This window comes from Cucurbita maxima, unplaced genomic scaffold, assembly GCF_002738345.1.
Source record: "Cucurbita maxima cultivar Rimu unplaced genomic scaffold, Cmax_1.0 Cma_Scf00047, whole genome shotgun sequence".
NCBI lineage: Eukaryota > Viridiplantae > Streptophyta > Magnoliopsida > Cucurbitales > Cucurbitaceae > Cucurbita > Cucurbita maxima.
The window spans coordinates 1,048,643-1,076,326 of record NW_019272063.1 but is presented as its reverse complement, the minus strand read 5'-3'; the positions used below and the strand labels follow the sequence as shown (position 1 = coordinate 1,076,326).

The 27,684-nt window shown below is 37.2% G+C and overlaps 7 protein-coding genes and 1 non-coding gene across 13 annotated transcripts; 7 read left to right on the top strand and 1 right to left on the bottom strand.

Moving 5' to 3' along the window:
- The first annotated feature begins 262 nt into the window (after positions 1-262).
- LOC111470857 (jacalin-related lectin 5-like) lies at positions 263-2,843 on the top strand. Its single transcript, XM_023116505.1, has 2 exons — positions 263-1,864; positions 2,417-2,843. Exons 1-2 carry the CDS (start codon positions 542-544, stop codon positions 2,588-2,590), a joined length of 1,497 nt encoding a protein of 498 aa, XP_022972273.1. The 5' UTR covers positions 263-541; the 3' UTR covers positions 2,591-2,843.
- Positions 2,844-4,930: 2,087 nt separating this feature from the next.
- LOC111470863 (ethylene-responsive transcription factor RAP2-3-like) lies at positions 4,931-6,205 on the top strand. The gene is made up of 2 exons (XM_023116515.1): positions 4,931-5,163; positions 5,628-6,205. The coding sequence occupies exons 1-2, from the start codon at positions 4,995-4,997 to the stop codon at positions 6,056-6,058; spliced, it is 600 nt and encodes a 199-aa protein (XP_022972283.1). The 5' UTR covers positions 4,931-4,994; the 3' UTR covers positions 6,059-6,205.
- Positions 6,206-6,607: 402 nt separating this feature from the next.
- Positions 6,608-9,923, top strand: LOC111470861 (dnaJ homolog subfamily C member 12-like). Of its 2 annotated transcripts, XM_023116514.1 has the most exons (5): positions 6,608-6,742; positions 8,616-8,864; positions 8,935-8,986; positions 9,081-9,148; positions 9,356-9,923. In XM_023116514.1, the coding sequence occupies exons 2-5, from the start codon at positions 8,733-8,735 to the stop codon at positions 9,845-9,847; spliced, it is 744 nt and encodes a 247-aa protein (XP_022972282.1). In that variant the 5' UTR covers positions 6,608-6,742; positions 8,616-8,732; the 3' UTR covers positions 9,848-9,923. The 2 variants fall into 2 exon arrangements, 1 of the variants encoding a protein (XP_022972282.1); XR_002715121.1 differs by lacking the exon at positions 8,616-8,864.
- A 3,654-nt stretch (positions 9,924-13,577) lies between these two features.
- LOC111470858 (probable polygalacturonase) lies at positions 13,578-17,115 on the top strand. 3 transcript variants are annotated; one of them, XM_023116507.1, is made up of 8 exons: positions 13,578-13,968; positions 14,058-14,162; positions 14,306-14,376; positions 14,542-14,859; positions 14,938-15,058; positions 15,157-15,331; positions 15,458-15,528; positions 16,031-17,115. In XM_023116507.1, the coding sequence occupies exons 3-8, from the start codon at positions 14,356-14,358 to the stop codon at positions 16,702-16,704; spliced, it is 1,380 nt and encodes a 459-aa protein (XP_022972275.1). In that variant the 5' UTR covers positions 13,578-13,968; positions 14,058-14,162; positions 14,306-14,355; the 3' UTR covers positions 16,705-17,115. The 3 variants fall into 3 exon arrangements, with proteins under 3 accessions (XP_022972275.1, XP_022972276.1, XP_022972277.1); XM_023116508.1 differs by having other exon boundaries at positions 14,058-14,166; XM_023116509.1 differs by lacking the exon at positions 14,306-14,376 and having other exon boundaries at positions 13,581-13,968.
- A 376-nt stretch (positions 17,116-17,491) lies between these two features.
- Positions 17,492-19,654, top strand: LOC111470864 (probable polygalacturonase). Its single transcript, XM_023116516.1, has 4 exons — positions 17,492-17,545; positions 17,672-17,742; positions 18,379-18,678; positions 18,746-19,654. The coding sequence occupies exons 3-4, from the start codon at positions 18,558-18,560 to the stop codon at positions 19,117-19,119; spliced, it is 495 nt and encodes a 164-aa protein (XP_022972284.1). The 5' UTR covers positions 17,492-17,545; positions 17,672-17,742; positions 18,379-18,557; the 3' UTR covers positions 19,120-19,654.
- Positions 19,655-20,306: 652 nt separating this feature from the next.
- LOC111470859 (LIM domain-containing protein A-like) lies at positions 20,307-21,939 on the bottom strand. Of its 2 annotated transcripts, XM_023116511.1 has the most exons (3): positions 21,885-21,939; positions 21,722-21,806; positions 20,307-21,637 (listed from the first exon to the last, which is right to left on the bottom strand). In XM_023116511.1, the coding sequence occupies exons 1-3, from the start codon at positions 21,900-21,902 to the stop codon at positions 20,580-20,582; spliced, it is 1,161 nt and encodes a 386-aa protein (XP_022972279.1). In that variant the 5' UTR covers positions 21,903-21,939; the 3' UTR covers positions 20,307-20,579. The 2 variants fall into 2 exon arrangements, with proteins under 2 accessions (XP_022972279.1, XP_022972278.1); XM_023116510.1 differs by having other exon boundaries at positions 20,307-21,806.
- A 1,092-nt stretch (positions 21,940-23,031) lies between these two features.
- LOC111470860 lies at positions 23,032-26,355 on the top strand. 2 transcript variants are annotated; one of them, XM_023116513.1, is made up of 5 exons: positions 23,032-23,644; positions 24,159-24,370; positions 25,305-25,578; positions 25,652-25,737; positions 25,823-26,355. In XM_023116513.1, exons 1-5 carry the CDS (start codon positions 23,300-23,302, stop codon positions 26,052-26,054), a joined length of 1,149 nt encoding a protein of 382 aa, XP_022972281.1. In that variant the 5' UTR covers positions 23,032-23,299; the 3' UTR covers positions 26,055-26,355. The 2 variants fall into 2 exon arrangements, with proteins under 2 accessions (XP_022972281.1, XP_022972280.1); XM_023116512.1 differs by having other exon boundaries at positions 23,035-23,644; positions 25,302-25,578.
- Positions 26,356-27,592: 1,237 nt separating this feature from the next.
- On the top strand, positions 27,593-27,666 carry TRNAT-AGU. The gene has a single exon. It is a non-coding gene; the product is annotated as a tRNA-Thr (tRNA).
- The last annotated feature ends 18 nt before the right edge of the window (positions 27,667-27,684 follow it).

Genomic DNA, 27,684 nt, shown 5'->3' with positions numbered 1-27,684 from the left:
CGATCAAAATGAGTGAAATTACAATTGTAGCCATTTTAAGTTTCAAAAATTACAATTTTGGCCTCTTAAATAGTCCTATTTGTAAAGAATTTTAATTTTTTCAAAATTATTTATACTAAATTCAAATTTAAATGTGAAATTACAAATTTGGTCCTATTATTATCTATAAATTTTAATTCAAATAAATTTACAATTTATACTAAAATCATTTTATTTAATAGAAATATGGCTAAAAAAATTAAAAGAAAATTTATAAACTAAATATTGACCGGCAGAGAGTCAAAGCCGGCGAAGCTTGAAAGAACCAAAGAGAACTCAGATTCAGGAGAGACATTTTGGAACCCTGCTCTGCGCGTCCCACTCATCCACCCCATATCTACCCATCTTCCGCCGCCTCCTTTCACGATTGCCGGATCTAGAGGTTGTTCTCCACTCGATTGCTCCGATCTCTTCCGCCTAGGTACGCTTCTGAGAAAGATAGATCCATTTTTTTGAATTCTTAATTTTGATTCATTGTCTGGGCATTTGAATTCCACGAGCCATGAATTCTAATTTCGGAAAGGATTTCGAGTTCGATTTGGGAATCGGATCTTCCCGCTCCAAATCCCTCAACGATCAGAAAAATAAAACCACTTCGTATTCTTCCTACGCTTCCTCTGGTTCTTCGAATTCGTCGACACAGACGAGGCCGGCCTGGAAGCCTAACAATCCGTCGTGGACGCATCAGCCGGCGCCGAATCAGGCGGCGCGACCTAACTTGTCCAATTCGCCCGCTTCCATGGTCGGTGATATATTTGGGAAGAGCTGGGGTTCGACTGCTAATTCAGGCTCCAATTCGGGCATTGGAATTGTTGAAAAGAATCCGAATCTGTTCGGCGATTTGGTCGGTTCGGCCTTGGGATCGGGTAAGAGTAACACAAATGCTTCATTGAAGAATTTGGCTTCGAATCCGGCATCATCGAGTGCCGCTTTGAATAGGAATTCGTTTTCCATGGGAAATATGAGCAATTCGTTGCCAAAAGCCAGTGGTAATCCGGCTAAAAGCAGTGCAAATGGGAGTTTTGAGAATCTCAACAGTTACAATAGTGGGCGAAGTAATGAGAGCTATACCACCAATATCAGGGCTCCAAATCACAGAGGTCCAAGCATGAGCTCAACCATTGGGAGTGGTAAGACGAGCTCTAGTAAGGATCCCTTTGGTTCTTTAGTTGACTTCGGATCTAAGCCATCAGGGAATCTGAATTCAACGAGTAAGAGCCAAAAGATCAACACAAACGAGGACTCATTTGGGGATTTCCAGAATGCTTCAAATCCAAGCACTACAGCGTTTCCTTCGAGCGGATCGAGTGGGAGTGGCATTGGGTTCAATGGATCGAGTTTTCATTCAGACTTAAACATGGGTGATTTTGGAATGCCCTCAATGGATTTTGGCTCCAAAGCTCAAGAGACTGTTCAAACCGCTGCCAGTGATCCACTTGATATGTTGTTTAGCTCATCCAAAGCCTCAGCTGGAGGTGCTCCAATGGCACCCGAAGCAGCTGGAGCACCGCAATCCTTTGATGCCGATGGCTGGGGATTCGATTCGGAGTTTGGGGGAGGCAGTCATGATGTGGGTGGTTCAACGACTGAGATTGAAGGACTTCCTCCTCCTCCTGCAGGGGTGACAGCTTCTTTGGCAAAGAACAAGGGAGTTGATGTCTACAAGCAGGGACAATACGCCGATGCTATTAAGTGGCTTTCTTGGGCTGTGATTCTTTTCAAGAAAGCTGGTGATAATGCTGCCACAGTCGAAGTCTTGTCGACACGAGCTTCATGTTACAAAGAAGTTGGGGAGTATAAGAAGGCCGTGGTTGATTGTACAAAGGTAAAACATCCAAATTCTATTAGAATTATTTACTTGCTAATCCAAATTCTATTAGCCCTATGAACACAATAGGCACCTAAAATTCTAGGTTTAAGTAACATTGACATTAGTTGAGAGGAAGTTTAGACTGGTTCTTTCTTGCAGCTTGGTTTGCAACAATCATAACTCGGTTCTTGTAAAAGTAAAAGAAAAAAAAAAGTAACGACTTTGTCTCTAGTGTGTCTCAGTACTCATTGAAGTTGCTACCGTATTGTGAGTCAATTGAGGAGAATGAAACATTCTTTACAAGTATGTGGAAACCTTTCCCTAGTAGACGCGAAAGAGAAAGTTTAAAGAGGACAATATATGCAAGCGGTAGGCTTAGACGGTTAGATCTACATTGTTTGAAGGAGGGGGAAAATGTACAACTACTTAGATTATTGGCTTATAGTGTTTTGTTTTTGCTTTGTTAAACTATGCCACCTCTACCATTCCACCCTCCCCACAAAGGGGAAAAAGAATTGTAACTGTAGAGTACTTATAAAAAGTCATATCCTTCCCTGTGCTGTGTAGGTATTGGATCACGACGATACAAATGTAACCGTTCTCGTTCAACGTGCACTTCTGTATGAAAGTATGGAGAAGTATAAACTTGGAGCTGAAGATCTGAGGGCTGTCCTGAAGATCGATCCGGGTAACAGAGTTGCGAGAAGCACGGTTCACCGCTTGACTAAGTTGGCAAGCTAAAGGTTCGTATTACAATTTTGGCTGTGGTAGTGTCTTGAATATAGGATTACACCAGTTCCCTGCTATCTACATTTGCATTTGCTGATGGAAATGACTTATTTTTCCGATTACATGGATTGGTTGGTTTTGTATGAGTGCCCCTTTCGATGGTTTCAAAATGCATTACGTATTGTTTGTGACAAAAACTTGTGCTTCAATTGATTGTTCTTGTACGTTGGCCCTTGAAATTTAAACTATTCCATTGCTTTCCATGTCCCTTTTGCTGTCTTCTGGGATTAGGCCCACTTAGATGTCTGTTAAATTCAGACAAAAAGTGAGAATGTTTAGTAATAAAACTAAACTTCTAGATTTGATCAAAAGATTTTTGGAATTTTTATGTAATGAACTTTGTTAGAGTTTGATTGTGAGATTCCACGTCGGTTGGGAGGGGGAAAGAAACATTCCTTATAAGGGTGTAGAAACCTCTCTAGTAGACGCGTTTTAAGAGTCGTGAGACTGACGGCGATACGTAACGGGCCAAAGCGGACAATATGAGCTAGTTGTGAGCTTGAGCTGTTACAAATGGTATTAGAGTCATACACTAGACAGTGTGTTCGCAAGGACGTTAGGCCTCCAAGGGGGTGGATTGTGAGGCTACATCGATTGGAAAGGGGAACGAAATATTCCTTATAAGAGTGTGAAAACCTCTCCTTAGTAGACGCGCTTTAAAATCGTGAGGCTGAAAGTGATACATACAAACTCAAACAAACAATATCTACTAGCAGTGACTTGAGTTGTTACATTGATACTTAGCGGCATAGAAAAGTTTATTTCAATTTTATGAAAAGGAATCTAAACAAATGAGCATACATGTCCTATAATTTGAATATTTAAAGTAATAAACTTCTGAAAATATTGAAAGTCTATGCAAGAACATTGAGTTACAAATATAATAACAATATTTTATAAAGAATATGGAAGAAAATAGTAATAAATAGGATTTAAATTGATGATGTTTTATTGCATAACTTCATTTCCAAAAATATTTGTAAATTTATATTTTATTAAAAAAAACTAAAAGTAATATTTTAAAAATCTTTATTAACAATTGTTTATTTGATGATCTTAATTAATATTTTTGGTTGATTAGTATTAATATATTTAATTATTTATTATAGATAGTGGTTTCTATGTTAAATAAATTAAAATTATATTTCAAATGTCAATTTTAATTTTTTTTTTTTTTTACTTATTTTTTTAATTTAACTTTAATAAAAGAAACTCTTATTTTATCTTATAGTTTACATCAATTTTATATTATATTATAGTAATTAAATTGCATTTTTATTTTAAAAACTTAAGGTAAATTAATAGTTGATTGATTTTAATTCATTTTAAATATTTAAATTAATATTATATAATTCATTTATTATATCATGTAGAAAAATATATCTAGAATTTCAAATATGGTTTCAAATGAAAATGTGAACTAATATAAGGGTTTAAAAAGTCATTTTCAACTTAAAGTATTGATTTTAAAACGGACTCTAACAGTAAGGACTAAAAAATTATTTTATAAAAAGTAAAGGAACCTAAAAAGAACATTTTCATGGAGCAAAAATATATATATAAAAAAAAATGGTCGTTTTTTATGTGTTACCATTGGCTTCTCGTGACATAAAAATGTCCGTTGAAGAGATGATTTCACTAGAAATGTTACAGAGAGGAAAGACGGGCATAAATTAAGGATAAAGAGTGAGGGAGCGGGCAGGCGAGTGGGAATGAGGGAGAGAGAAGGCGGGCACAAAATTTGAAGTAAATGAAACTGCCATTACAAAAAGTAATTAAAGAGATAAAAGTAAAACGGAGTATCAAAATGACCAAAAATACCCTCACACTACCTTCATTTCTTTTGGTACTTGCCTTCCACCATGGGCAACCATCGTCCACAACCATCGTCATCTACTGTCACTTCATTTCTAGCGATTATCGTTGCTTACCATCGATGAGAACTGAATTGTGTCATTGTTACCTCACCTTTGACGACTGGTATACATTTAAAGTTATTAATTCATAATATTTAATAACCATTTTTTTCACTAATCATTTTCATTTGAAAAATTCTTATAAATTAAGGGTAGAGACTCATTTTTAAATGTGTATTAAATATAAGAGAGAGTAAATTAAGAATATTAAGAAAATTTTAACTAATTGAGAAATTAAATCTTTTAAAAATTAAAATTAAAAAAATAATATAAAATTAATTAAATTATTAAAATAAAAAAAGGTTATAACCGTCGCCTTCTTCCACTATAAATACCCTTTCATTTCACTCTCCAATTCTCAAGCTCTTCTCGCTGCCCGCCTTTCTCTTTTTCTCTCTCAATTCTCTCTGAAATCTCTCTCTCGTTCTCAGTTGATTACGATGTGCGGTGGAGCCATGGCCTCCGATTTCGTCCAACCAAAAGCCTCTGGGAAGTCCGTCGTCGACAACCACCTCTGGCCCCAACTCGACACCTTCTCCGACCTCTCCGGCAAAAACGACCCCAACAATCCGGCCAATAGTCTGCAGATTCAGAGTCGACTCTCTCAAGGTAAAAACAAAACATTAATATAAAAATTCAGAAGAATAATCATTGTTAGAGGAACATGACTCTCAACAATAGTATGATATTATCCACTTTGAGACCTCATTCCAATAAAAATAGTATTCCAAGATTATAAACAGGGGATCATTTCCTAAATTAGCAGATATGAGACTTTTCTTTTCATCCCACACCTCCTTTCGAACAAACTACGTCTCTCTTTAATCAAGATTCGACTCCTTTTCTTTTGGAGTCTTAGTCATGGCTAAGTTTAGGCATGATCTGATATTATGTTAGATGAACACGATTCTCTACAATGATATGAAATTATCCACTTCAAATATAAATTCTCATGAATTTAGTTAGGCCTTTCTAGATTATAAATATATGATCAATTCCAAAATTAGTTTAATACGGACTTTTCTTTTCATCCATCATTTATAAATCTTTAATCTTTGATTAATATTAATCAGTGAAAAGTGAGAAGCCAGAAGAATTTGAAGCAGGGGAAAAGGAGAAGGTGAAGAGAGTTCGCAAAAACAAATACAGAGGAATCCGGCGGCGGCCATGGGGCAAATGGGCCGCCGAGATTCGAGACCCGCAGAAGGGCTTCCGTGTTTGGCTTGGAACCTACAACACCGCCGAAGATGCCGCCAGAGCCTACGATGAAGCTGCCATACGAATCAGAGGCAAAAAGGCCAAACTCAACTTCACTCACCCACCGCCGCCGCCGCAGCTGCCACTTCCATTACAGCCCCAACCTGTCGCCACACCCACGGACGTGGAACTCAAAGACCAAATCTCGCGCTTGGAATCGTTTTTGTGTCTCGACCCAGAACCCACACCAGACCTTTGGTGGGTCGATGAGCTTCTCGCCTATCAAGAACAAAATCGCATACTCTAATCTAAGTTGATTGACTTCTTAGAAAAATCTAAGATAGATCGGAGTCTATAGTGATCCCTATTAAAAATTTGACTAAATGGATTATGTATTATACATGAAAAAAAAATCGAGATTTGGGTAGTACCCTTTCGTCTATATTTTGGTTATAGTATATGGTGTGTCTGTGTTGTGATCAAACAAAAGTTTAAGGTATTTTGGCTGTGTTTTTGTGAAGTTTAATGTTATGCTATGGTTATAATTGATAATAAATAATGATCCCTAATAACAAAAATAAGTTGTTGGGCCAAAATATAACGCGGCAGGCCCATTATCTAAGAAAAATAAAATTTAAATTTAAATTTAAATTTATAACGATGAATTTAAACATAATTCAATAATATTATTAAAAAAAATATAAAATTACTATACTATATTGATGGCATATCTCTATTGGGCTTAAGGCCGTTAAGACTTGGAGGATGGAAGCGATCCCACATCGATAAATTGTCGGAAGGGAAGGCATGAGGGGCCTATAAATAGGCGTAGGGGTCTTTATGATATTGTTAGGGAGTAAATAATGACGGGTCAATGCTCGTTTAGAGATGACTTGTCGTGCGGATTCTACCAATACGAACACACGGTACATGAGGCGAGTGAGTGCCCACCCTACTAATATCATCTGGGGAGCTTGCCCGTCCATCACCGGTATTGGACCCTATCAAATTTCTCCATTTAATCCCTTCCTTTCTAATATCATTTGCTGGATTAGACTTATAATTTTATTTTATTTATTTTCTTCAACTAGTATATATATTCGCATTTGGGTTTCTTGTTCTTGTCATTTGCACACTTTATGATCGATCTGATTAGATTGAGAACATGTTCTAATAGAGAGATTAGTAGCACTTTATGATTGATCAAACAGGTTGATTTGTCGGATCAAACAGGTTAATTTAATTTGTATCATTGTTTAAGAAAATTCAATTTGGGTCAATTTTTAAAAAAAAATTCAAAAGGAGAATTATAATCTAATTAGAGAATACCCAATGTTTTTTTTTCCTCCATACATAAGACAAACTTATGATAGTCCCTTGAGGGTATCGATCAGGAGGAAGACCTAATTATGGTGGTTTTAGTGAAGCTGGAAGTTAGCGACTTGGTTTAGCTAAATAGACACCTTTGGTCTAAGCTTTAACTCTAAAGTCCACTTTGAATTGATAACGGCCCATTGTAAATTTATAGATTGAAAGTCACCTCACTTCACATCACTACATTTGTTCAGTCAGGTTGCCAAGAGGGTGATTTAGGGTTTAGGGGACGGACAAACATGATTAACCAGACTCTTTGCATTAAATTTTTACAATTACTAAACTGTGCGGCTTAAAATAAATGAAGCATGGAAAAGTACTTAGGAGGGAGAGGATGAACGGAGAAGAAAACATGAGATGGTAAAACCTTGGGGGCCATGTGTCCAAAAAAAGAATAATTGGAGAAAAAAAACATTCAATTCATATCAAATTATTACTTCATTATTCAAAACAAACTCCCCCACCCTACACTGATCGATATTGTTAGATAAATGAAACATTAAGACATTTGGATTTTAATTTCATCTACTCTTTTGCCCTTTCCACCTTTTTATATTTCCAATGGGAATTAGATTTGCGGATAAAAAATTGGTGTATGGTTCAGCTGTTCTTATTTAGGTTGAGTTTGGTACCCAACCAAATTATTGCTACCCCTTATGATATGCTCTGCCTACATACCTATGGCCATTTATGCACCACTTTCTCATCATCAAAGACCTCTCATTTCAATTTGGAAGACAGTTTCTCAAAATTGTTTAGTTCAAGTTAATTATCCTATCACACAATTTTACCATTAATGTTTTATACTATCTAAATACAAATTTACATTTCACATTTGTTAACCTTGTGCTCAAGTTTCATAAACATACTTTTTCATAAATTTGTAAATTTAACGTATATGTGGTCATCTCAAAAGAGAATATCAAAAACATTAGAGGTTGAATTCAAATTTATTTTATTGTAACATAAGTTTGGGCATTTGCTTTGTAATTTGCTTTGTAATTTGCTTATCTTTGTTGTTAATTTATCTTATAACATTTTGATGTAAATATAATTGTCAACTTAAATATATATTAATGGGTTAAAACAAATACCTAATTCATGTGGATAATCATTTCAATTAAATAACCTAACATTCAAATATATTTTACAACTATATAAAATAAATCATTACAATATATAATCGATACTTTCGCTTTCTTTTAAAATAAATTAAAAAAAAAAGTTCATTGTTATATATTAGGATTTAAAATATGTTGACTTAATGGGAGAGATGAAATTAGATTTAAAATACAAAGAAAATTTAAGATAAAAATAAATTAATAATGAAAATATAATTGATGACGGTTGAGGTGAAACCAAATGCAAGATGAACGGCTGATATAGCATTGCTAAATTCCACGTGTCAAATTTTTGTTGGCTTATTGTTTCGGATTTCTTTCCGAATTACCAAATTACCATAACCAACTGAACCCACTTTCAAAACACAGAAGAAATCAAATTATTCACTCTGCCTCCTCTCGTTTCCCCGCTCCATCTTCTTCTTCGTCTTCTTCTTCAACCTCAGCCACCTGAAACGGCAGAAATTTCAGCCATCGCCATTCTTTATGGCTTCCGATTCCGGTTTCGATTTCAAATCCCATTTGGCCTCTGAAATCTTCTCCTTCTCCGCTCGTACTGTCTCTTGCGCTCATCGCCATTTTAGCCGCCCTTTCTTCGATTGGTATCGCCTTCTTGGGGTATGGTTCCCCTGTTCTTCTGATTCATGGATTTTTGTTTGTTTCTTTGTTCTTTAATCGATTTTGATAGGTCGAAGAAGATGCTGGAATCGATTCTATTCGTAGGAGATATCTTAAGCTTGGTGGGATTTCCCTTTTCTTTCTCTTTCCATTGCGATTCTGTTTAGTTTTTGTATTGTTTCGTTTTGTTCATGAGAATGTGCTTTGGATTTGCAGCTCTCCAACTTCATCCAGACAAAAACCCTCACCCCAAAGCGGAATTTTCCTTCAAGCTTGTCTCTCAGGTTCGATTCGATTCATTTTCTGAAATGTTCTTTGTGATTTTGCCTTCTTTTTTTTTTTTTTTTTTTTTTTTTTTGTAATGGATTTTGGATCACTGTTCGTTTGTTTGTTTTGCATTTAATTTCTTTAATCATGAACTACTCGTGATCTTGATGAACTTTAATGCAATATCAATTTAGAGGTTGAGGAATTTGAATGGGTATCTGTAGGGATATGCTTGTTTGAGTGATAATGTGAAGAGAAGGGCATTTGATTTGGATAGAATGAAGAAATTCTGCCCTGATTGCAACACAATTCCTTATAGAAACTTGAATGCCTTGAATGTATTGGGAAGCTTTAACAAGAACAACAAACATGGAGGCTTCAAGAACATTAAGGAGAGATTGAGAGAAGAATCAAATGTGATTGAGAATTGTTTGCTAAAGAACACCAGCAGATTTCATCACATAAACCACAAAGAATCCCCAATCTTCAACCCTTCTGATTATGTAAGTCAAGGGTACCCTCATTTTCGTACCCGAATTCACCCGAAACCGCAGAAATTTCCGTGTTTGCGATCGCGGAATTCGTTGAAGTATGAAGAAGGTATGGGGAAGTTTGAGTATCCATTGTTTGAGGTTAGATCAGAAAGCTTTCATTTACAGAAACAATCAGCTTCTAGAGTTTTTCAAGTTGCAGCAAATTCTTCCCATGTCTTTTGAACAACTTTTGGCCTGTTCTTAAAATGTTTTATGATTAGTTCCAAATCTTTATTAAAGTGGGTGAAACTTTTCTTCCTTTTTTGGAATTTGGGTTTGCTTTGTGTTCAAATTTTCAATATTTAGAACAATTTTCAGGTGATAAAAAATATGAACTTTAGGAGACAAAATGAAGCCTAATACTTGAATTTAAGTACTAAATTCCACAAATTTTAGAATGTTAATCTATAAGTATGTTCATTACTAATTCTAATTCTAATTCTAATGTTCATAGTTATTGATCAATGTTAATTTATACTAGTTTTTTATTTTTATTATTATTATTAAAATTATTGGGATGACTAATAAGTTAAGTATAGAAATTGACACAAAAGTGAAGAATTTACGAGAATGGGAATTGACATAGGGGGCAGTTCCCGTTCATGTCTTGCTTGCCTCCCCTCAGTCCTCGCAAAAATAAATAAAATTTCATGAGTACAGGAAATGACATAGGAAGCAATTCTGTTCATGTCTTGCCTCTCCTCAATCTCCACAAAAATAATATAGAAAATTTCTAGTATAGAAATTGACACGGTCCTAACTTTTTGACCGTGCGGCGTCGTGATCTATACACGCTCATGACTAGCCTTAAGGGGAATTAAGCCCCATATGTATTTTTTGCCCCGACTTTGTGGCTTCGTTGGACCTTAGGTGAGGTTTGTTTTCGCCAATCGAACATCGCTCATGCGGAATCCAAGCTTGTTCAACTACATACGCCGCCTGTGCGTGTATGTTCAATTGTCTGCGACACATCCGACTTGCCTCTACGCTAGGCCAACTCATTCGGCTCAACCTTGCCTCTACTCAGGCCAAGGTCTCTCAATATAACGTCGCATCTCATCTTGTCATCTGATCTCCATCGATAGGGTCCATATGTCTTGGCGCCATCCCGAGTCTCGGGATGTCGTCGGCCATCATAACTCATTCGGTTATGCCATCGAGAATGGGCCCACGTGTCGTTCATCTCATCGGGACTAGATAATTCCCACCGATAATTCCCACCATGTTGATAATTCCCAAGAGTGGGAACTGTCTCTCTTTGAATGAGCTTTGGTTTCATTTGTCCATTCAAATTCAGCCTTCCAACTCCCCACCACACACCCTATTTATATTTTTACATATTTATTTCCACATTTATGATTCTTAAGCCTTTGAACTTAAATATTCAATACATAAATCAATCACTTTTATTTTTATTTCACTTAAAAGTAAATTTTAAATAGATAAGATTGTTTTCGATAAATTATTTTTTTAATATATATATATATATATATATTTTGGATAGTAGAAGACAAACAAGAAGAGGGTTGGATAACGGTGTCTCTCCAAATTAATTGTTTGTGATTTCGTTACAATATTCACCTGCATAAAATGATCGAGATAAACAAAAGAAGACAAGTCGATATGGCAAAAGATATTGAGTGGGGCGGGAGGGAGTGAGAGAGAGCCGAGTGATAGAGACGAATTGAAGGATCGAGATTGAGAAGGGTGACCAAATTGAAGGAAGGAAGAGTATGTGACGAATTTTAATATTAATATGTTATTTTGTCACCTAATAATGACTTAATTCATATGATTAATGTTAATATATTAATTTATACACATATAAAAGTAAATAAAAGTAGATTAAGGACGAATATAATTATTTTACTAGGACTAAAATAAAATATTTTTAAAAGCAAGAATCAAAATAAAATAAATATTTGAAAATTTTGATTTATTTTCCACAAAAGCAAGGCATGAATAAAACCAATATTTTATTTTTTTCCCTTTCTATTTATGGATTAAATTCTTTGATATCTAAAATAAACTCCAATAGTAATATCAACGGTCTCAACTTTTTTAAATTTTTTGAAATATCATAAACATTTAATACCAATTAATATATTTAGTCAAAAAAAATAATAATTATTACAAATTAACGGTAAGCGCATCCAAGAAAAAAAAACATTGTACGACTGTACATGTGCTGACGTGTCTGACTGGTCTGACTCATCAGCCACCCACCACTTCCAATTTTTTTAAAGTTAAATTAATCTTTCTAATTTATTAACACTTTTATTAAATAAAAAAAATCCAAATTATAATATTTTTCTTTTTTAATCTTAAGAACGGAGAGAAACTACGCAAGTGTATCCGTTTAAGTCCATCGCTCATCGCTCGTAAATGTTCTGTTCTCCTTTTCAAACCGATGTGGGATCTCATTTTGAATTTGTATCTTACCGTTATTAAAAGCAATTATGAACGTTGTGACAGTTTCATTTAATAATTTTGTGATAAAGTTGTTTAAAAAACTATATAATATAATTTATCGACCAATTTATTTTTGTTTTTTATCTCAAAATTGAATTATTTCATGTTCCTTTTATTGAACATATAAAACAAAATAATGAAAAGGATGATACATCAATGAGTTGGTCACAATATTATATATATATGTATATATATATATATATATGTATGTATCAATCATTTTGTCAAAGCATCATTGATTACTGCAAGTATACATATATTTTGATGTAATTAGGAAGATTATAGCTATAGAATAAGTTGAATATACGATTTATTATAGTTTTAATTTAAAATTAAACGTTACATATTGTTTCAAAATATAGTTGTTTTTATTAGAATATTGAACTGATATATATAAAACTATACAGTGATGATTAAAACACTGGTTCGAATTAAGTTCGAACAAGCTAGGATTTCCTATGATGATTTTTTATTTAACAAATGTTTTCTTTAACGGTCGTAGTAGTTTTTAAACATTTATTAAAAAAAATAAAAAACGATATTTTTTCTTGTAACGACCAATGCCCAGGATTTTGAATCGAAGCTCGGTATGTGATTAGTTCGATATTCCCCTGCATCTCATAGTCATGTTACTTACTTCTTACTTCTAAGAGTGGAAAACTATATTTACAGACCAACACGAGTATTTACCATATATTTTGTTCTTATTCATATGTATTATAGAATTGTTTACAATAAAACACGCTTAACTATGAAGTTTCAGGATAATGCATTTTGTTGGTATAGACAGTGACTTTCAAGTGTTCTAATATTTTTTAGCCGTTTTATTCTTAGGGTCGCTCTGGTTCGGATATGGTTTTAGCATTGTTTTACTTGGAATAATTATGGTAAAAAATAAATAAAATAAGAAAAAAACATAGTAATTAAAGGAGGAGGAAGAAGATGTCTTCGTTACTGTGTTTTGTGTTTTGTGTTTTGTATGTTTGTTTGTTGGGTGATGTTGTTCTGTCAACTGATTGATGCCAGCCTGGCATCCCCGCTATCATTGATCATGGGTCCCACCTCTCTTCTCCTTCTGTCAACCCACATGCCCTTTCATTGCTCCCATCCCATGCACCCTCTCTCACACACTTCCTATTACCACTCGTCCCGTTTTATTATTGGAGTCGATAATTTTGAACATAAATCGAATGTTCATAGTTTATACGTTCGCTCTGACAATTTGACTCTCCTCCACGTGGGATTGTATTGAAAAATTTCGAACCTACATCGACTAATTACTGGGAGGGGTCGTGTTGAGTATGTTGTAGTTAGGTGTTCTCTATTTTAAACCTGAATTATGTGATGGTTGGGAGTTGTTCCATTGGGATGAGACAATGAAAAAATAGGGTTGGTTTGTTGGGTTATTTGGTTTTTTTTAGGCCTTGTGGATTCAACAAACGTCATCAAATTCTCTCTCTTTTGGGCATTGGAGGCGAAACGCCCAAATTTGAGTCCAGGAGAAGAAGACATAGGCATAGGGCAAAACCCTTTTGCTGTGAAGGAGGGCCGTTTCAAACAATTTTGTCGGCGATAGACGTTATTAATCATATTTCACAAACAGGGTAATTGCCAATTAGTGGCAATTAATGTTGTTGCTAATCAGAATTTCCCCTTTTTTTTGTTTTTGGTTTTATTCTCCCAAGCAAGAACAAGGCAGATTTTCTTCACCCGTTTCCTTCTTTTCCTTCTTTTTAGTTTTGGGGTGGATTTGGTTGTTTCTCTCTCTCTCGGCTGTCGTTTTTACAGCGTATATTGCCCTCGTTTCCTTCCTTTCCCTACAATTTCCTTATGTAAGTTCTTGATTTTGGCTGTGCATTTATATCATTTGCCTCACTTTCCCTTTCGATTCCTCCGTTTGTTTATGTTCTTCCGGTTTCAGCTCCCCTTTGCCTCGCCGTGTTTGCTTCTGGTTTGCCCCTTCTTCATCTCGATTTCTCTTCTTTTTGGTCATTGTCGTTCCTGGCTTTGACCAATGAGGATGCTAGTAAGTACGTTTCTTTTATCTGGGTTTTCTTCGTTTTTTTGTTTTACGAATCATTTTATGTGGATTTCTGAAGAACCCCTTTTGTTCTTACCCTTGTTTTTCAATGTCTTTCACCATCTGTTTCATCTCTGTGTTCTTTATAGATGGTCCAGAAACCCTTTTTGACTTTTCGTGATTTGTATCCCTTTCCTTGATGATGTTGATTTTCTCGCAGGTTTTGATTTCCAGATTTGATGTTCTTCTGAATTTTATGCTTCAATTCCTCTTTGATCTGTTCTTCATCTTGTCGGATTAGTTTTTTTCTTGCGATTTTGGGCGATTTGTTATCTGGGTTTCCACCATTGTTGTCTTTTTAAGCTTCTTTTGGTTCATTCTTTAGGTGGCATTGCTGCTGTTGCTACAATTGAGCAATGCTGCGAAGATTATTGGTGATGAGCTCTCCGGACAGTGCAATTCTAAGCCAATATTAGATCCAAGGCCACACAGTGTGTCTATCTTGGAGTTTGGGGCTGTTGGTGATGGCAAAACTCTCAACACCATTGCCTTCCAAAACGCCATTTTCTATCTCAAATCCTTTGCTGATAAGGGTGGAGCTCAGCTTTATGTTCCACCGGGAAAATGGCTCACTGGAAGCATTAATCTCACTAGCCATCTTACCCTTTTTCTGGAAAAAGGTGCTACAATTCTTGGCTCTCAGGTATGTTCTTATTCTTGGATGAACAAAGTGTTTGATTTTAGGCATTTGTTTTGTAATTATCAATCGTCTCTTAAACAGGACCCGTCCCATTGGGAACTTGTCAATCCCTTACCTTCGTATGGTAGAGGTGTTGAAGTTCCAGGGAAACGATACCGGAGCTTGATAAATGGTTACAATTTACATGATGTTGTAATAACAGGTTTGTTATTTGTTCGATGCTTGATTTAGAATCTAGTTTGTGCGTATGCGATTCACTCTTATGAACACGTGTTATTGTCTTGATTTTCGATGTGCTAGGTGATGATGGTGTCATTGATGGACAGGGTTTGGTTTGGTGGGATTGGTTCACCTCTCATTCCTTAAACTATAGCCGTCCTCACCTCGTGGAATTTGAGGATTCGGAATATGTAGTCGTTTCGAACCTCAGTTTCTTGAATACTCCTGCTTATAATATCCATCCAGTTTACTGCAGGTATGTCATAACGTAGCTACTAGAATTCAGTTTCTTCTGCCCTTGCTCGTCCGGTTCACCTTATTCGTATGTTTATTTGTTGATCGTGAGCGAATCTATATTGAAACATAAGTGTTTCATGTGCAGTAATGTCTATGTTTTCAACATCTCTGTCTCTGCACCTTCTGAATCTCCCTACACTGTTGGAATAGTCCCAGGTTTGTAATGCTTTCTCAGCTTCCTCATTGTCATTTGTCCGACTATTGGTGTGGGTTCCTCTGGCCGAATGGCTCGAGCACCATTGAAGAATATCTCCTTTAATTGATCTCTCGCTCTCTCTGTGTCTCTCACGCACACACACCACGTAGTGCTCAGAAGAAGATTCCATCGAGAAAGATATCAAGGGCAGTTTGCTAAATGTCGTTAGCTCGTTTAAGGAAAACAATGTCTTTTAACGACGTTCCAATTAACCAAGTTCTTATGATTCGGGTCTGAGTCTAGAAAAGATGACTCGTTAGGAGTTTTCGACATGTAGTGGGATAGCATCATGATTAGAATAATTTATTGTGGGGTAAAGTTTAGACGTACATTTCATGGATTCATTAATGATTATCAAACCCGGAATTAAAATCTAGAAGTACGATGCGATTCATTCATTTTTGCTTGTAATTAATAAGGCGACGACGCCTTTTCTAAATAAAATTTGATTGGTGCTTTCAGATTCTTCTGATCATGTATGCATAGAGGGCTGCAACATTGCCACAGGATATGACGCCATCGTCTTGAAGAGTGGCTGGGATCAGTATGGTATAGCCTATGGCAGACCATCTAAGAACATACACATCAGAAACGTCCACCTTCAGTCGTCTTCAGGTTCGTCAATTGCCTTTGGTAGCGAGATGTCTGGTGGGATATCTAATGTCCTTGTCGAGCACGTGCACTTGTACAACTCGTCTACTGGCATTGAATTCAGAACTACCAAGGGAAGAGGAGGTTACATTAAAGGAATAGTTATATCAGATGTTGAAATGGAAAACATATCCACGGGATTCAGTGCCTCAGGTCATTTCGGGTCACATCCAGACGACGAGTTCGATCCTAACGCACTTCCGATCGTGCAGGACATAACGTTGCAGAACGTTAGAGGCACAAACATTAACATTGCTGGAAACTTCACTGGGCTACAGGAATCTCCCTTCACTTCAATCTATTTATCCAACATTACCTTTTCAATGAATTCATCTTCTTCCACTTCTTGGATCTGTTTAGATGTTTCTGGGTACTCGGAATCCGTGATCCCGCCGCCCTGTTCTGATCTCGATACTCGATATTCAATTTCTTCATTAGCAGCGACTTCCCTTCTGAATTCAGCTGGAAAAGCTGCTGTTTTATGAAGCCTTTGCCATCCAAGGTACAACAATATATATTTTCAGCCCTTGTCTTCTCCAAGTCAAGCAAGATTCTTTCAAATAAAAACCACATGTCTAGATTACTTGTTTTCTTCATTCTCTTAGAATTGCGTTCGTTCATGTTTCGGTCTGCAGATTTATTTGTACAGTTCGATTTCTTCATTCACGTGGAAGGAAATTTTTGGTAGTGATTTTTACAGGTCTTTCGGTTTCGTTTGTGTTGCGTTTTTTTAAAATTATTCCCATCACCCTCTCCCCCCCTCAAGAGCTTGGTGCTTTGTAAGTTCACTGTAAATTGTTCATTTGTTGTGAAGAGCTGAAAGGATAAAACTCTTGTTGATGTGAAAAGCAATTCATGTGAAGCCAAGTGATTGGAATAAAGGGATCTTGGTGACACTTTGCTGCTTGTNTAATAACAGGTTTGTTATTTGTTCGATGCTTGATTTAGAATCTAGTTTGTGCGTATGCGATTCACTCTTATGAACACGTGTTATTGTCTTGATTTTCGATGTGCTAGGTGATGATGGTGTCATTGATGGACAGGGTTTGGTTTGGTGGGATTGGTTCACCTCTCATTCCTTAAACTATAGCCGTCCTCACCTCGTGACAGGGTTTGGTTTGGTGGGATTGGTTCACCTCTCATTCCTTAAACTATAGCCGTCCTCACCTCGTGGAATTTGAGGATTCGGAATATGTAGTCGTTTCGAACCTCAGTTTCTTGAATACTCCTGCTTATAATATCCATCCAGTTTACTGCAGGTATGTCCGTTTCGAACCTCAGTTTCTTGAATACTCCTGCTTATAATATCCATCCAGTTTACTGCAGGTATGTCGTAACGTAGCTACTAGAATTCAGTTTCTTCTGCCCTTGCTCGTCCGGTTCACCTTATTCGTATGTTTATTTGTTGATCGTGAGCGAATCTATATTGAAACATAAGTGTTTCATGTGCAGTAATGTCTATGTTTTCAACATCTCTGTCTCTGCACCTTCTGAATCTCCCTACACTGTTGGAATAGTCCCAGGTTTGTAATGCTTTCTCAGCTTCCTCATTGTCATTTGTCCGACTATTGGTGTGGGTTCCTCTGGCCGAATGGCTCGAGCACCATTGAAGAATATCTCCTTTAATTGATCTCTCGCTCTCTCTGTGTCTCTCACGCACACACACCACGTAGTGCTCAGAAGAAGATTCCATCGAGAAAGATATCAAGGGCAGTTTGCTAAATGTCGTTAGCTCGTTTAAGGAAAACAATGTCTTTTAACGACGTTCCAATTAACCAAGTTCTTATGATTCGGGTCTGAGTCTAGAAAAGATGACATGTCTTTTAACGACGTTCCAATTAACCAAGTTCTTATGATTCGGGTCTGAGTCTAGAAAAGATGACTCGTTAGGAGTTTTCGACATGTAGTGGGATAGCATCATGATTAGAATAATTTATTGTGGGGTAAAGTTTAGAAGGAGTTTTCGACATGTAGTGGGATAGCATCATGATTAGAATAATTTATTGTGGGGTAAAGTTTAGACGTACATTTCATGGATTCATTAATGATTATCAAACCCGGAATTAAAATCTAGAAGTACGATGCGATTCATTCATTTTTGCTTGTAATTAATAAGGCGACGACGCCTTTTCTAAATAAAATTTGATTGGTGCTTTCAGATTCTTCTGATCATGTATGCATAGAGGGCTGCAACATTGCCACAGGATATGACGCCATCGTCTTGAAGAGTGGCTGGGATCAGTATGGTATAGCCTATGGCAGACCATCTAAGAACATACACATCAGAAACGTCCACCTTCAGTCGTCTTCAGGTTCGTCAATTGCCTTTGGTAGCGAGATGTCTGGTGGGATATCTAATGTCCTTGTCGAGCACGTGCACTTGTACAACTCGTCTACTGGCATTGAATTCAGAACTACCAAGGGAAGAGGAGGTTACATTAAAGGAATAGTTATATCAGATGACTGGCATTGAATTCAGAACTACCAAGGGAAGAGGAGGTTACATTAAAGGAATAGTTATATCAGATGTTGAAATGGAAAACATATCCACGGGATTCAGTGCCTCAGGTCATTTCGGGTCACATCCAGACGACGAGTTCGATCCTAACGCACTTCCGATCGTGCAGGACATAACGTTGCAGAACGTTAGAGGCACAAACATTAACATTGCTGGAAACTTCACTGGGCTACAGGAATCTCCCTTCACTTCAATCTATTTATCCAACATTACCTTTTCAATGAATTCATCTTCTTCCACTTCTTGGATCTGTTTAGATGTTTCTGGGTACTCGGAATCCGTGATCCCGCCGCCCTGTTCTGATCTCGATACTCGATATTCAATTTCTTCATTAGCAGCGACTTCCCTTCTGAATTCAGCTGGAAAAGCTGCTGTTTTATGAAGCCTTTGCCATCCAAGGTACAACAATATATATTTTCAGCCCTTGTCTTCTCCAAGTCAAGCAAGATTCTTTCAAATAAAAACCACATGTCTAGATTACTTGTTTTCTTCATTCTCTTAGAATTGCGTTCGTTCATGTTTCGGTCTGCAGATTTATTTGTACAGTTCGATTTCTTCATTCACGTGGAAGGAAATTTTTGGTAGTGATTTTTACAGGTCTTTCGGTTTCGTTTGTGTTGCGTTTTTTTAAAATTATTCCCATCACCCTCTCCCCCCCTCAAGAGCTTGGTGCTTTGTAAGTTCACTGTAAATTGTTCATTTGTTGTGAAGAGCTGAAAGGATAAAACTCTTGTTGATGTGAAAAGCAATTCATGTGAAGCCAAGTGATTGGAATAAAGGGATCTTGGTGACACTTTGCTGCTTGTTAAGTGAATTAAGCTGGGTGTTTTTTTGTCATGACATTTTCCACATGTCGATTTCTTATTGGTTTGTCTCTTACTGATGTTTGAATGTACACCGTCTTTCATTGTTCTTCAGATGGTCGATTGTGGATTAAAATATTTTGAATTTTTCAGACCTTATTCACATGGTCGATTGTGTTTTTACTATTGCTTGTTCTAAATTTAGTATTGGAATCTGACACATGCTGCTGCTGTGTAATTGACCAGATGTCATCTTGTCCTTTTTATGTTTTCTGTTGGTGTAACGTGGTCGTATGAATAAACTTTGAGATTCCACGTCGGTTGGAAATAGGAATGAAACATTGCTTATCAGGGTGTCGTTTTAAAAACCTTGAGGGAAAGTCTAGAAGGATAGCTCAAAAAAGATAATATCTGCTAGCGGTGGATTTGAGCTGTTACAAATAGTATAAGAGCCCGACACCGAACGGTGTGCCAGTGAGGACGCTGGGCTCCCAAGGGGGTGGATTGTGAGATCCCTCATCGGTTGGAGTGGGAAACGAAACATTGCTCGTAAAGGCGTGGAAACCTCTCCCTAACAAACGCGTTTTAAAAACCTTGAGGGGAAACATAGAAGGGATAGCCCAAAAAAGATAATATCTGCTAGTGATGGATTTGGGCTAGGCATCGAACGGTGTGCCAGCTAAGACGTTGGGCCCCAGGGGGTGGATTGTGAGATCCCACATTGATAGTCGAGAACTATTCATTCTCTCGGGTTGACTGTTATATATCAGAAAGTATTAAAGCTATAAAAATCATTGTTTCTGTAAACATCTGTCAGCCATTGAAGCCATAAAAATCTTTACAACTTTACAAGATTCCCTACGTCGCCTTTACAAGAATGTTCTTCACCTGGTTTATCATATCAACCCATCATCAAAAAGTTAGAATTTTAGGATCAGATTCTCCCACCACTCCCACGTTTGGAATCTTATTCGTGTTCTTCTCTTGCGTGTTCATCAAAAACTCTTCCTTCATTAAATCACTTCCCCTTCAATTTACTTTACATTAGATTACAAGCGTTCGGATTCTCGTCGCTGAATATTGATGTGATGTTCCCATTGTTGTTGTTGCTTATGCCTGTGTTGTTATAGTCGTCATTGTAACGGTCCATTCTCGGGCTATAATGGGTGGAGGATGACTGCTGTGGTATGTATTCATAGGCATATGGGGAGGGCCTGTGGGTTGTCAATGGACGGATGTACTCTGTTACGTATGGTGATGGCTGGTATGTGTTGTAGCTGTGTATCACTGTCATTGGATGTGTCGATGTCGACCCGTGAATTGTTCGTGGGATATTGTGGTGGTAGTTGTGGCTTGAGGTGCGTCCATGGCCTTGTTCGGATTGGTGGTGTTGGACTACATGGTCATGGCTGTGTTCAGTTGGGTGGCTGTGGCTATGCTCGGGTGGCTGTTGGTGGATTACGTGGCCGTGATCAGGTGGTTGATGATGGCTTACTACATGGCTATGCTCAGGTTGATGTTGGTGAACCACGTACCCGTTGATGGGTGACTGTTGATGGCCTACATGGCCATGTTCTGGTAGTTGATGAGCCACATGGCTATTCTCAGGTTGATGTGAGACGACATGGCCAGACTCTGGTCCTAGGTGGTGGACATCACCGGGTTCCAAGGAACTTTGATGGACGACATGGCCGTGTTGTGATGGCTGGTTGTGAGTAACATGAACCTGTCCGACCTCATGTGAGCCAAGAGGCTGTGTTGCTTGTTGGTTGGTAGCATTGGTCAAATCAAACTGTTGGCCCGAATGAGCTTCGTGGACGGTCGTCTGGCCAGGTGCTACCTCAGCGTGTGAATGTCCAGGTAGCCCATCGACCATCGCCACATCATGCGACGGAGTAGGAGCTTCCGCTTCGCCACCAGAAGGCAGTGGATTATCAGGGAGTTGAGTAGAAGCTTGTGGATCTGCCTGTTCATACTCGGAACAAATGGTGGCTATCTTCCTGGTTTTCTTAATGGCTTTCATGATTCTGTCTGGATCAGCCCATCCAATGATTGTCAACTTCTGTTGGGGAAAGTCTATGTAGATATCGTAAATGCCTGCAACAGGCCAAGAAATCGATGAACAAGACACAAACATGTGAAAAACAAAAAACACAAAGAATCCCGGTTCATTTAACTCACCATTGATTCCATACAACGCCTTCTTGATCTTCTGAACACACCCATTACAGTCCATTCGGACCTTTATCTCAAGAATCTTCGGTTTCTGCAGAAGAACAAAAATGAATGAAATGATGATAGTTCATACGAACACGAACAAGAACAAGAAGAAGAGGAAGAATACCTCGAGCTCGGGAATCATGAGGGAGAGGAAAGGGGAAAGAACACAAAGAGAGGGATTACTGAGAGCAGCAAAAGAAGAAGAGAGGGGATGGGAATATTTAAAAGGGGGGAAAACAAAAGGGTGTGGGACATGCAAGGAATCCATGACCGACCATTTTGGAAAGAATCTTATAAACCAGGAAATCAATGAAGAGGGTTTTACATTCATGGACTCTCTTTTGAGTTCATTCGAAGATGCGGCCTAATCCACGGACTTGGCTGTAGCTCGTTTTTAAAATGATACTGACCTGATAAACTATGAATATAGGGCTATTCGAGCCCTTCAAACTACGTGGCCAAGACGAAAATTGTGCAACATTTGTTCTAATTTAATCTAGCGACCAAATCAGCTGTGTAAAAATTGTAAGTTGCGGGCCATTCGTATGTATAAAAGAGCTTCGAGCCATGTTTTGAGAGAAAAATAATTGCATTGAAAACATGTAGGCAAAAACGATTACAATACTTGATAAGGGTAGGTTTGATGATTACTTGGGTGAGTCCATATAATACATTTTGAAGCGATTCAAGTCTGACCGGAGTAGATATGATTTGGTTGAATGGTTGGACAATAGAAGATGCACTAAGAAAGTAATAAAAAAATGAAAGCTAGTAGAAAGGGTTTGACGTGTCAGGACAGGCAGCTATAGGCAACACGTTCTGGACAAGTATAATCGTGACACCACCCACGCACTAATTGTTAACTGGTTTATGAAATATGTCTTAACACGGTGTATAATTAACGAACTCACATTGATTATCAATAATTAAAACAATAAATCAACTATAATCCTATTGAATCATTAATTAACTTGTATGATATATGGATCGACATCAAATGAAATAGGGCAAAAGACATTTTTGTCCTTGAAGTTTAGTAGGTATTAATTGGGTTCATAAAAGCCCATATTTGAGGCATTGATTGGGTCGGAAAAGCGGCCCATTAAAGCCCATTAAAGCCCAAAATGACTGGAGGCAGGAAGATACCGGGCATGTCAAACTGGGAAGGACAAATCCGTCAATTATAGGAAAAGATGGAAGGAGAAAAGGGTAATTTGAGAGGCAGATACCCCACAGCCATTACGCAAGGGATACGGAGATAGGTGAGGAAGATGAATAAAAAGTGGTTCAAAATTATGATTCTGGACGCGTCTGCTCCTAAAATCTCCCTTTCTAATCCAATCCTCTCCCTTCCTTCTCTCTTTAATTCCAACAAATGGGGCTCAAGGGTTTCTCTTAGCTATCTTCCCTCTCTAGATTTTGCAAAACCCTAGTTTCTTCATCGTCTTTATCACTGTTTGTATCCAAGGAAACCTGGTCTTCCTTTTGTGTACGCTGCCACGGTTTTGGTGTTTGTTTGATTCTCTGTAGTTTTCTGCAATGTCAGTCTCCGGTGGTGTTTCGATTGCCCGAATCCGTGGGGAGAATCGGTTCTATCATCCACCTGCGATGCGGCGTCGTTTGCAGCAGCAGCAGCAGCAGCAACAACAACAACAGCAACAACAGCAACAGCAACAGCAGCAGAAGAAAACTGCCTTGGATTCTGAGGTTGTTGCTACTACTGCGAGGATCGATGAGTTGGAGAAGAGTGAGGTCGTTGAGTGTCGTTCTTGGTCCACTCGCTCGGATTGCTCTGTTTCTGATCGTGGAGTTGCTGATTCTACTAATTTGGATCGGTTCTTGGAGTACACTACTCCCGTTGTTCCGGCTCAATATTTTTCTAAGGTAATGATTGGTCAAGCGAGTGTTTTTTTTTTTTTTTTTTTTTTACTTGATGTTGGTAGTTTGTTTTTTAGGTCAATTGTTTCATTTTTTTGGTGGACTTGGAAGTGCCTTATTATGATGGAAATTGATGTTGGTTAGTCTTCGCGTATGAACTTCTGCGATTATGGTTCTTGTAATTATTAGGTTCAGGAGGATCTTATGGTTTAGTTGATTTATCTTGACGAAGATGTTGGAATCTTCCTTTTCGTTTTGCGTTTTATCTTCTTTGATTTTCTTCAATGGATTTCTTTAGTATTATTCTTAAGGCCCTTCCCCCTTCTCTTTTGTACTTCTACATTGTCTACTTGATCACTTTAACTTTAGTGTTAGTTTCTTCTTTTAATTTCCTTTTTTTTTTTTTTTTTTTNCAACGTCCTGTTAAGTTGCATACTGATCTTTGCTAAGTTGCTTTTATTTGGAATCTGAATTTACTTCAAATTTTCGAATCATTAAATTGCTCCGATGTTGGCCTTAGACGAGCCTAAAGGGATGGAGAAATCGTGAAGTCTCAGAGGCACCTCCTTATTTTGTGCTCGGTGATCTCTGGGAATCTTTCAAGGAATGGAGTGCATATGGAGCGGGTATCCCTCTATTGTTAAATGGTAGCGACTCTGTAGTACAGTACTACGTTCCATATCTGTCAGGCATACAACTCTATGTGGATCCATCAAAATCCTCTGCCTTAAGGTGAGGATTATTCATTGAGCTTCATGTTCTCTTATTTCTTATTCGGTTCTAGCAACGTATTTTGTTAACTTACCTTATTCATTGAGCTTCATGTTCTCTTATTTCTTATTCGGTTCTAGCAACGTATTTTGTTAACTTACCGTTCTATTCTCATTTCCTATCTAATTATGATTTTTGATTACATTACATTCCTAGGAATGCTAGCTTCATTATATTTATTGTTCTGCATCCTGATGCAATATGCAGATCTTTTTAATATTTAGTTCGTAAGCTTCATTATATTTATTGTTCTGCATCCTGATGCAATATGCAGATCTTTTTAATATTTAGTTCGTAAGCTTGTTATTGCCCTGGGATCTTCAATTGTGTTGAAAGGTGTTGGGTATTGATATATGTGTATTATATATCACTCATCGTATGTGGATGCGTGTTGAACAAATCCACTTTGGGTTTCACAATATATGCATATAATAGTTTGAATGTGTTGGTAATTTTGTTTTCCCCTCTTTCATATAATTATTTCTTTGCACAATGAATGTGATGGTCATCATTTGTGGTTGAAAATATAGCAGTTAGCATGTCTTTATATGAGTTCATCATTTGTCTGACACTAACTAACCTACTTTGCCGTTAATTATTTCACCGTCTCATTCAACTTTCTTTTTTATTTTCTTCTATTAAGCTTTTTCCTTAATGATCATTTATGTTTTCTTTTTACAAAAATGCCTTATCCTAAATTATTTGTGAATTATAGATTTATTAATATGGATGTGGTGTTATTATTTTTGAGCTGGTAACCATTGCAAGGTCATGGGTTTTCTGGGTATTGTGAATTTGTATCATCATGTGTGATATTTACATAAAGTGTTGTTTAAAATTGAGTATATGGGAGTAGCAAGTGAATATGTAATTTGGTACTGTTTTTTTGTAGTAGAAGGCGTGGTGCTGATATTGATGCTGAGTCCTCAAAGGAAACAACTAGTGATGAAAGCAGTAATTGTGGGATGGAAAAAAAAGCTAGTACGGTTCTTCAGGATGAGTGGATACAGGACTCCAGTGTTACTGGGTCACAGAGAGCGCTACAAATGAATGTACCCTCTGCCGAGTCATCAAGTGATGAAAGTGACTCTTGCTGCCGTCAAGGTCAGCTTGTGTTTGAATACATGGAGCTTGATCCACCATTTTGTCGTGAACCATTAACTGATAAGGTGTGTATTTTTATTTAGGTGTACTACATGAGAGCACTCTTCATTTTTACTAACGTTAACTCGCATTCGACAGATCACTATCCTTGCATCTCGTTTTCCTGAATTGAAAACATATAGAAGCTGTGATTTATCTCCTTCCAGTTGGATATCTGTGGCATGGTATGTCTTGTCCCCTCCGGATTATATGTTACTCTATGATCCAGATCTGTTACTTTGCTCTGACATAGTAATTTTTTCTCTCAAGGTATCCAATTTATAGGATTCCCACGGGTCCAACTCTACAAAGTCTAGATGCTTGCTTTTTGACCTTCCATTCTCTGTCTACAGCATTTCAAGGTAGTTCCTCGCTTAATTTAATTTTTATTTTTATTTTTTGTTATGCATATATGTCATCAATTAATTCTCTGGGCCAGTTTATATTCTATGTGCCTTTTGTTCTGTTTAGTTTAAAATCAAAGTGGATTGGTTTATGGTAAATTGATTTCAATGGCTACAGTCAAGTGTAGTTAGGTATGATTGTAGTTTCGATCACCTGTAATGGCTGTATTATGGGAAAACATCAGCTGTGGCAGGAAGATTGAGTAAAAAAATTTATCGATTGAGTGTTTGGAATATAGTTTTGAAAACCTATTTTGTTAGTTAAGGCCGAAATATGCCTGTAAGACAATCAACTCATAACTTGCAGTTAACTTGTGCTATTTTGCACGAACTTCATTTATAAGATAGACATTGTAAGAACATTTTCAAATGGGCATCATGATGCTTGTGTTTGGAACAGGCATTAACTACAGTTGCCAACATTTGGACTTGCTTCCTACAAGTTTAAATTTTCGTTTTGGAATTCAACTGGTGTGGAGGAATGTCCAAAGGCTAACACATTGTGGCAAGATGCCGACAACTGGCTCAAGTCATTAAACGTGAACCATCCCGATTACAGATTTTTTGCATCTCATACTTCGTCCTGGAGACGATAAGGAAAAGAATGTTATGCATGATGCTCAAATGTGGGATTACCAAAGAAACTCGCTTCTTCGAAGTGTCGTGAAAATTTATATGGCATCCATGGCTTTTTCTGAATTTCTATATGTTGACCATATAAAGGGTTTTGTACAGGGAGAATGATGTTGATAGTAACATTACGATTGAAATGAGGATTGGCTTTAGGATATAGTTATTATTCTGGGAGCGTCAATCCTCTCCCCCTATGGTGGAACTAGTCTCTATTCTTCCTTCCTTGTGTTGGGATATGAGTGATGATGGGGATTTGATGATGGTTGCAACAACAGAGAAACTGCTGTCAATAACAACACCCTGCCCCGCCCCGCCCCGCCCCACCCCTTTTTTGCTCTTTTTACATCAAATTGTGGGTTAGGTTTGTAACTTTCACTGCCCCCACGATATTGGTGAAAAGTATATCTAGTATGTTAACTACGATCTCGCTGTGTATTAACAGAGTCTTTAACAGTTGATGTGATAAAATGTAATTGGTGCTCCGTTTTAAGAGTATGTTGAATACATTTTCTACGTTTTCATTATTATGTAAACAGATGGAAGCGCACCACTTATGGTGTGTCATGATTGTTGTGTTTGAAACTCTTATATATAATAACGATCCATCAAGTTTGAGATGGATATTTCAAGGTTTATAGGGTGGCTTGCATTAGTTTGGTGTAGGGCTGAATTTGGTTTTTACCATGTGGATAATTCTGATTTGAGTATCCAATGAACTTTGATATTCGATTTCTTTTTATCAACTGTGCTCGAGTTTTGACATGCCTTTTGGAGTTTCTCGTGTTTTGTTAAAATTTTATAGTGGTAAAAAGTGTAATATTTTTGTTAATAAAAAAAAAAAAACAGAAAAAGCTATAAGATTGTTTTAGTTAAAGTATTCAAAGAATATTACTCGCCTAATAAGTGTTCAGTTTTAAACGTACATTTTTTAAATGATGCAAATTCAATTATAGTCAAATAATTTTATGAAAGAATTAAGTAAAATAATAAATGTTTGAGCACAGCTCTCGTAGCTCAGTTGGTTAGAGCACCCGTTTAGTAAGCGGGAGGTCTTGAGTTCGACTCTCAACGAGAGCAAGTTCTCTTTTTATTGTT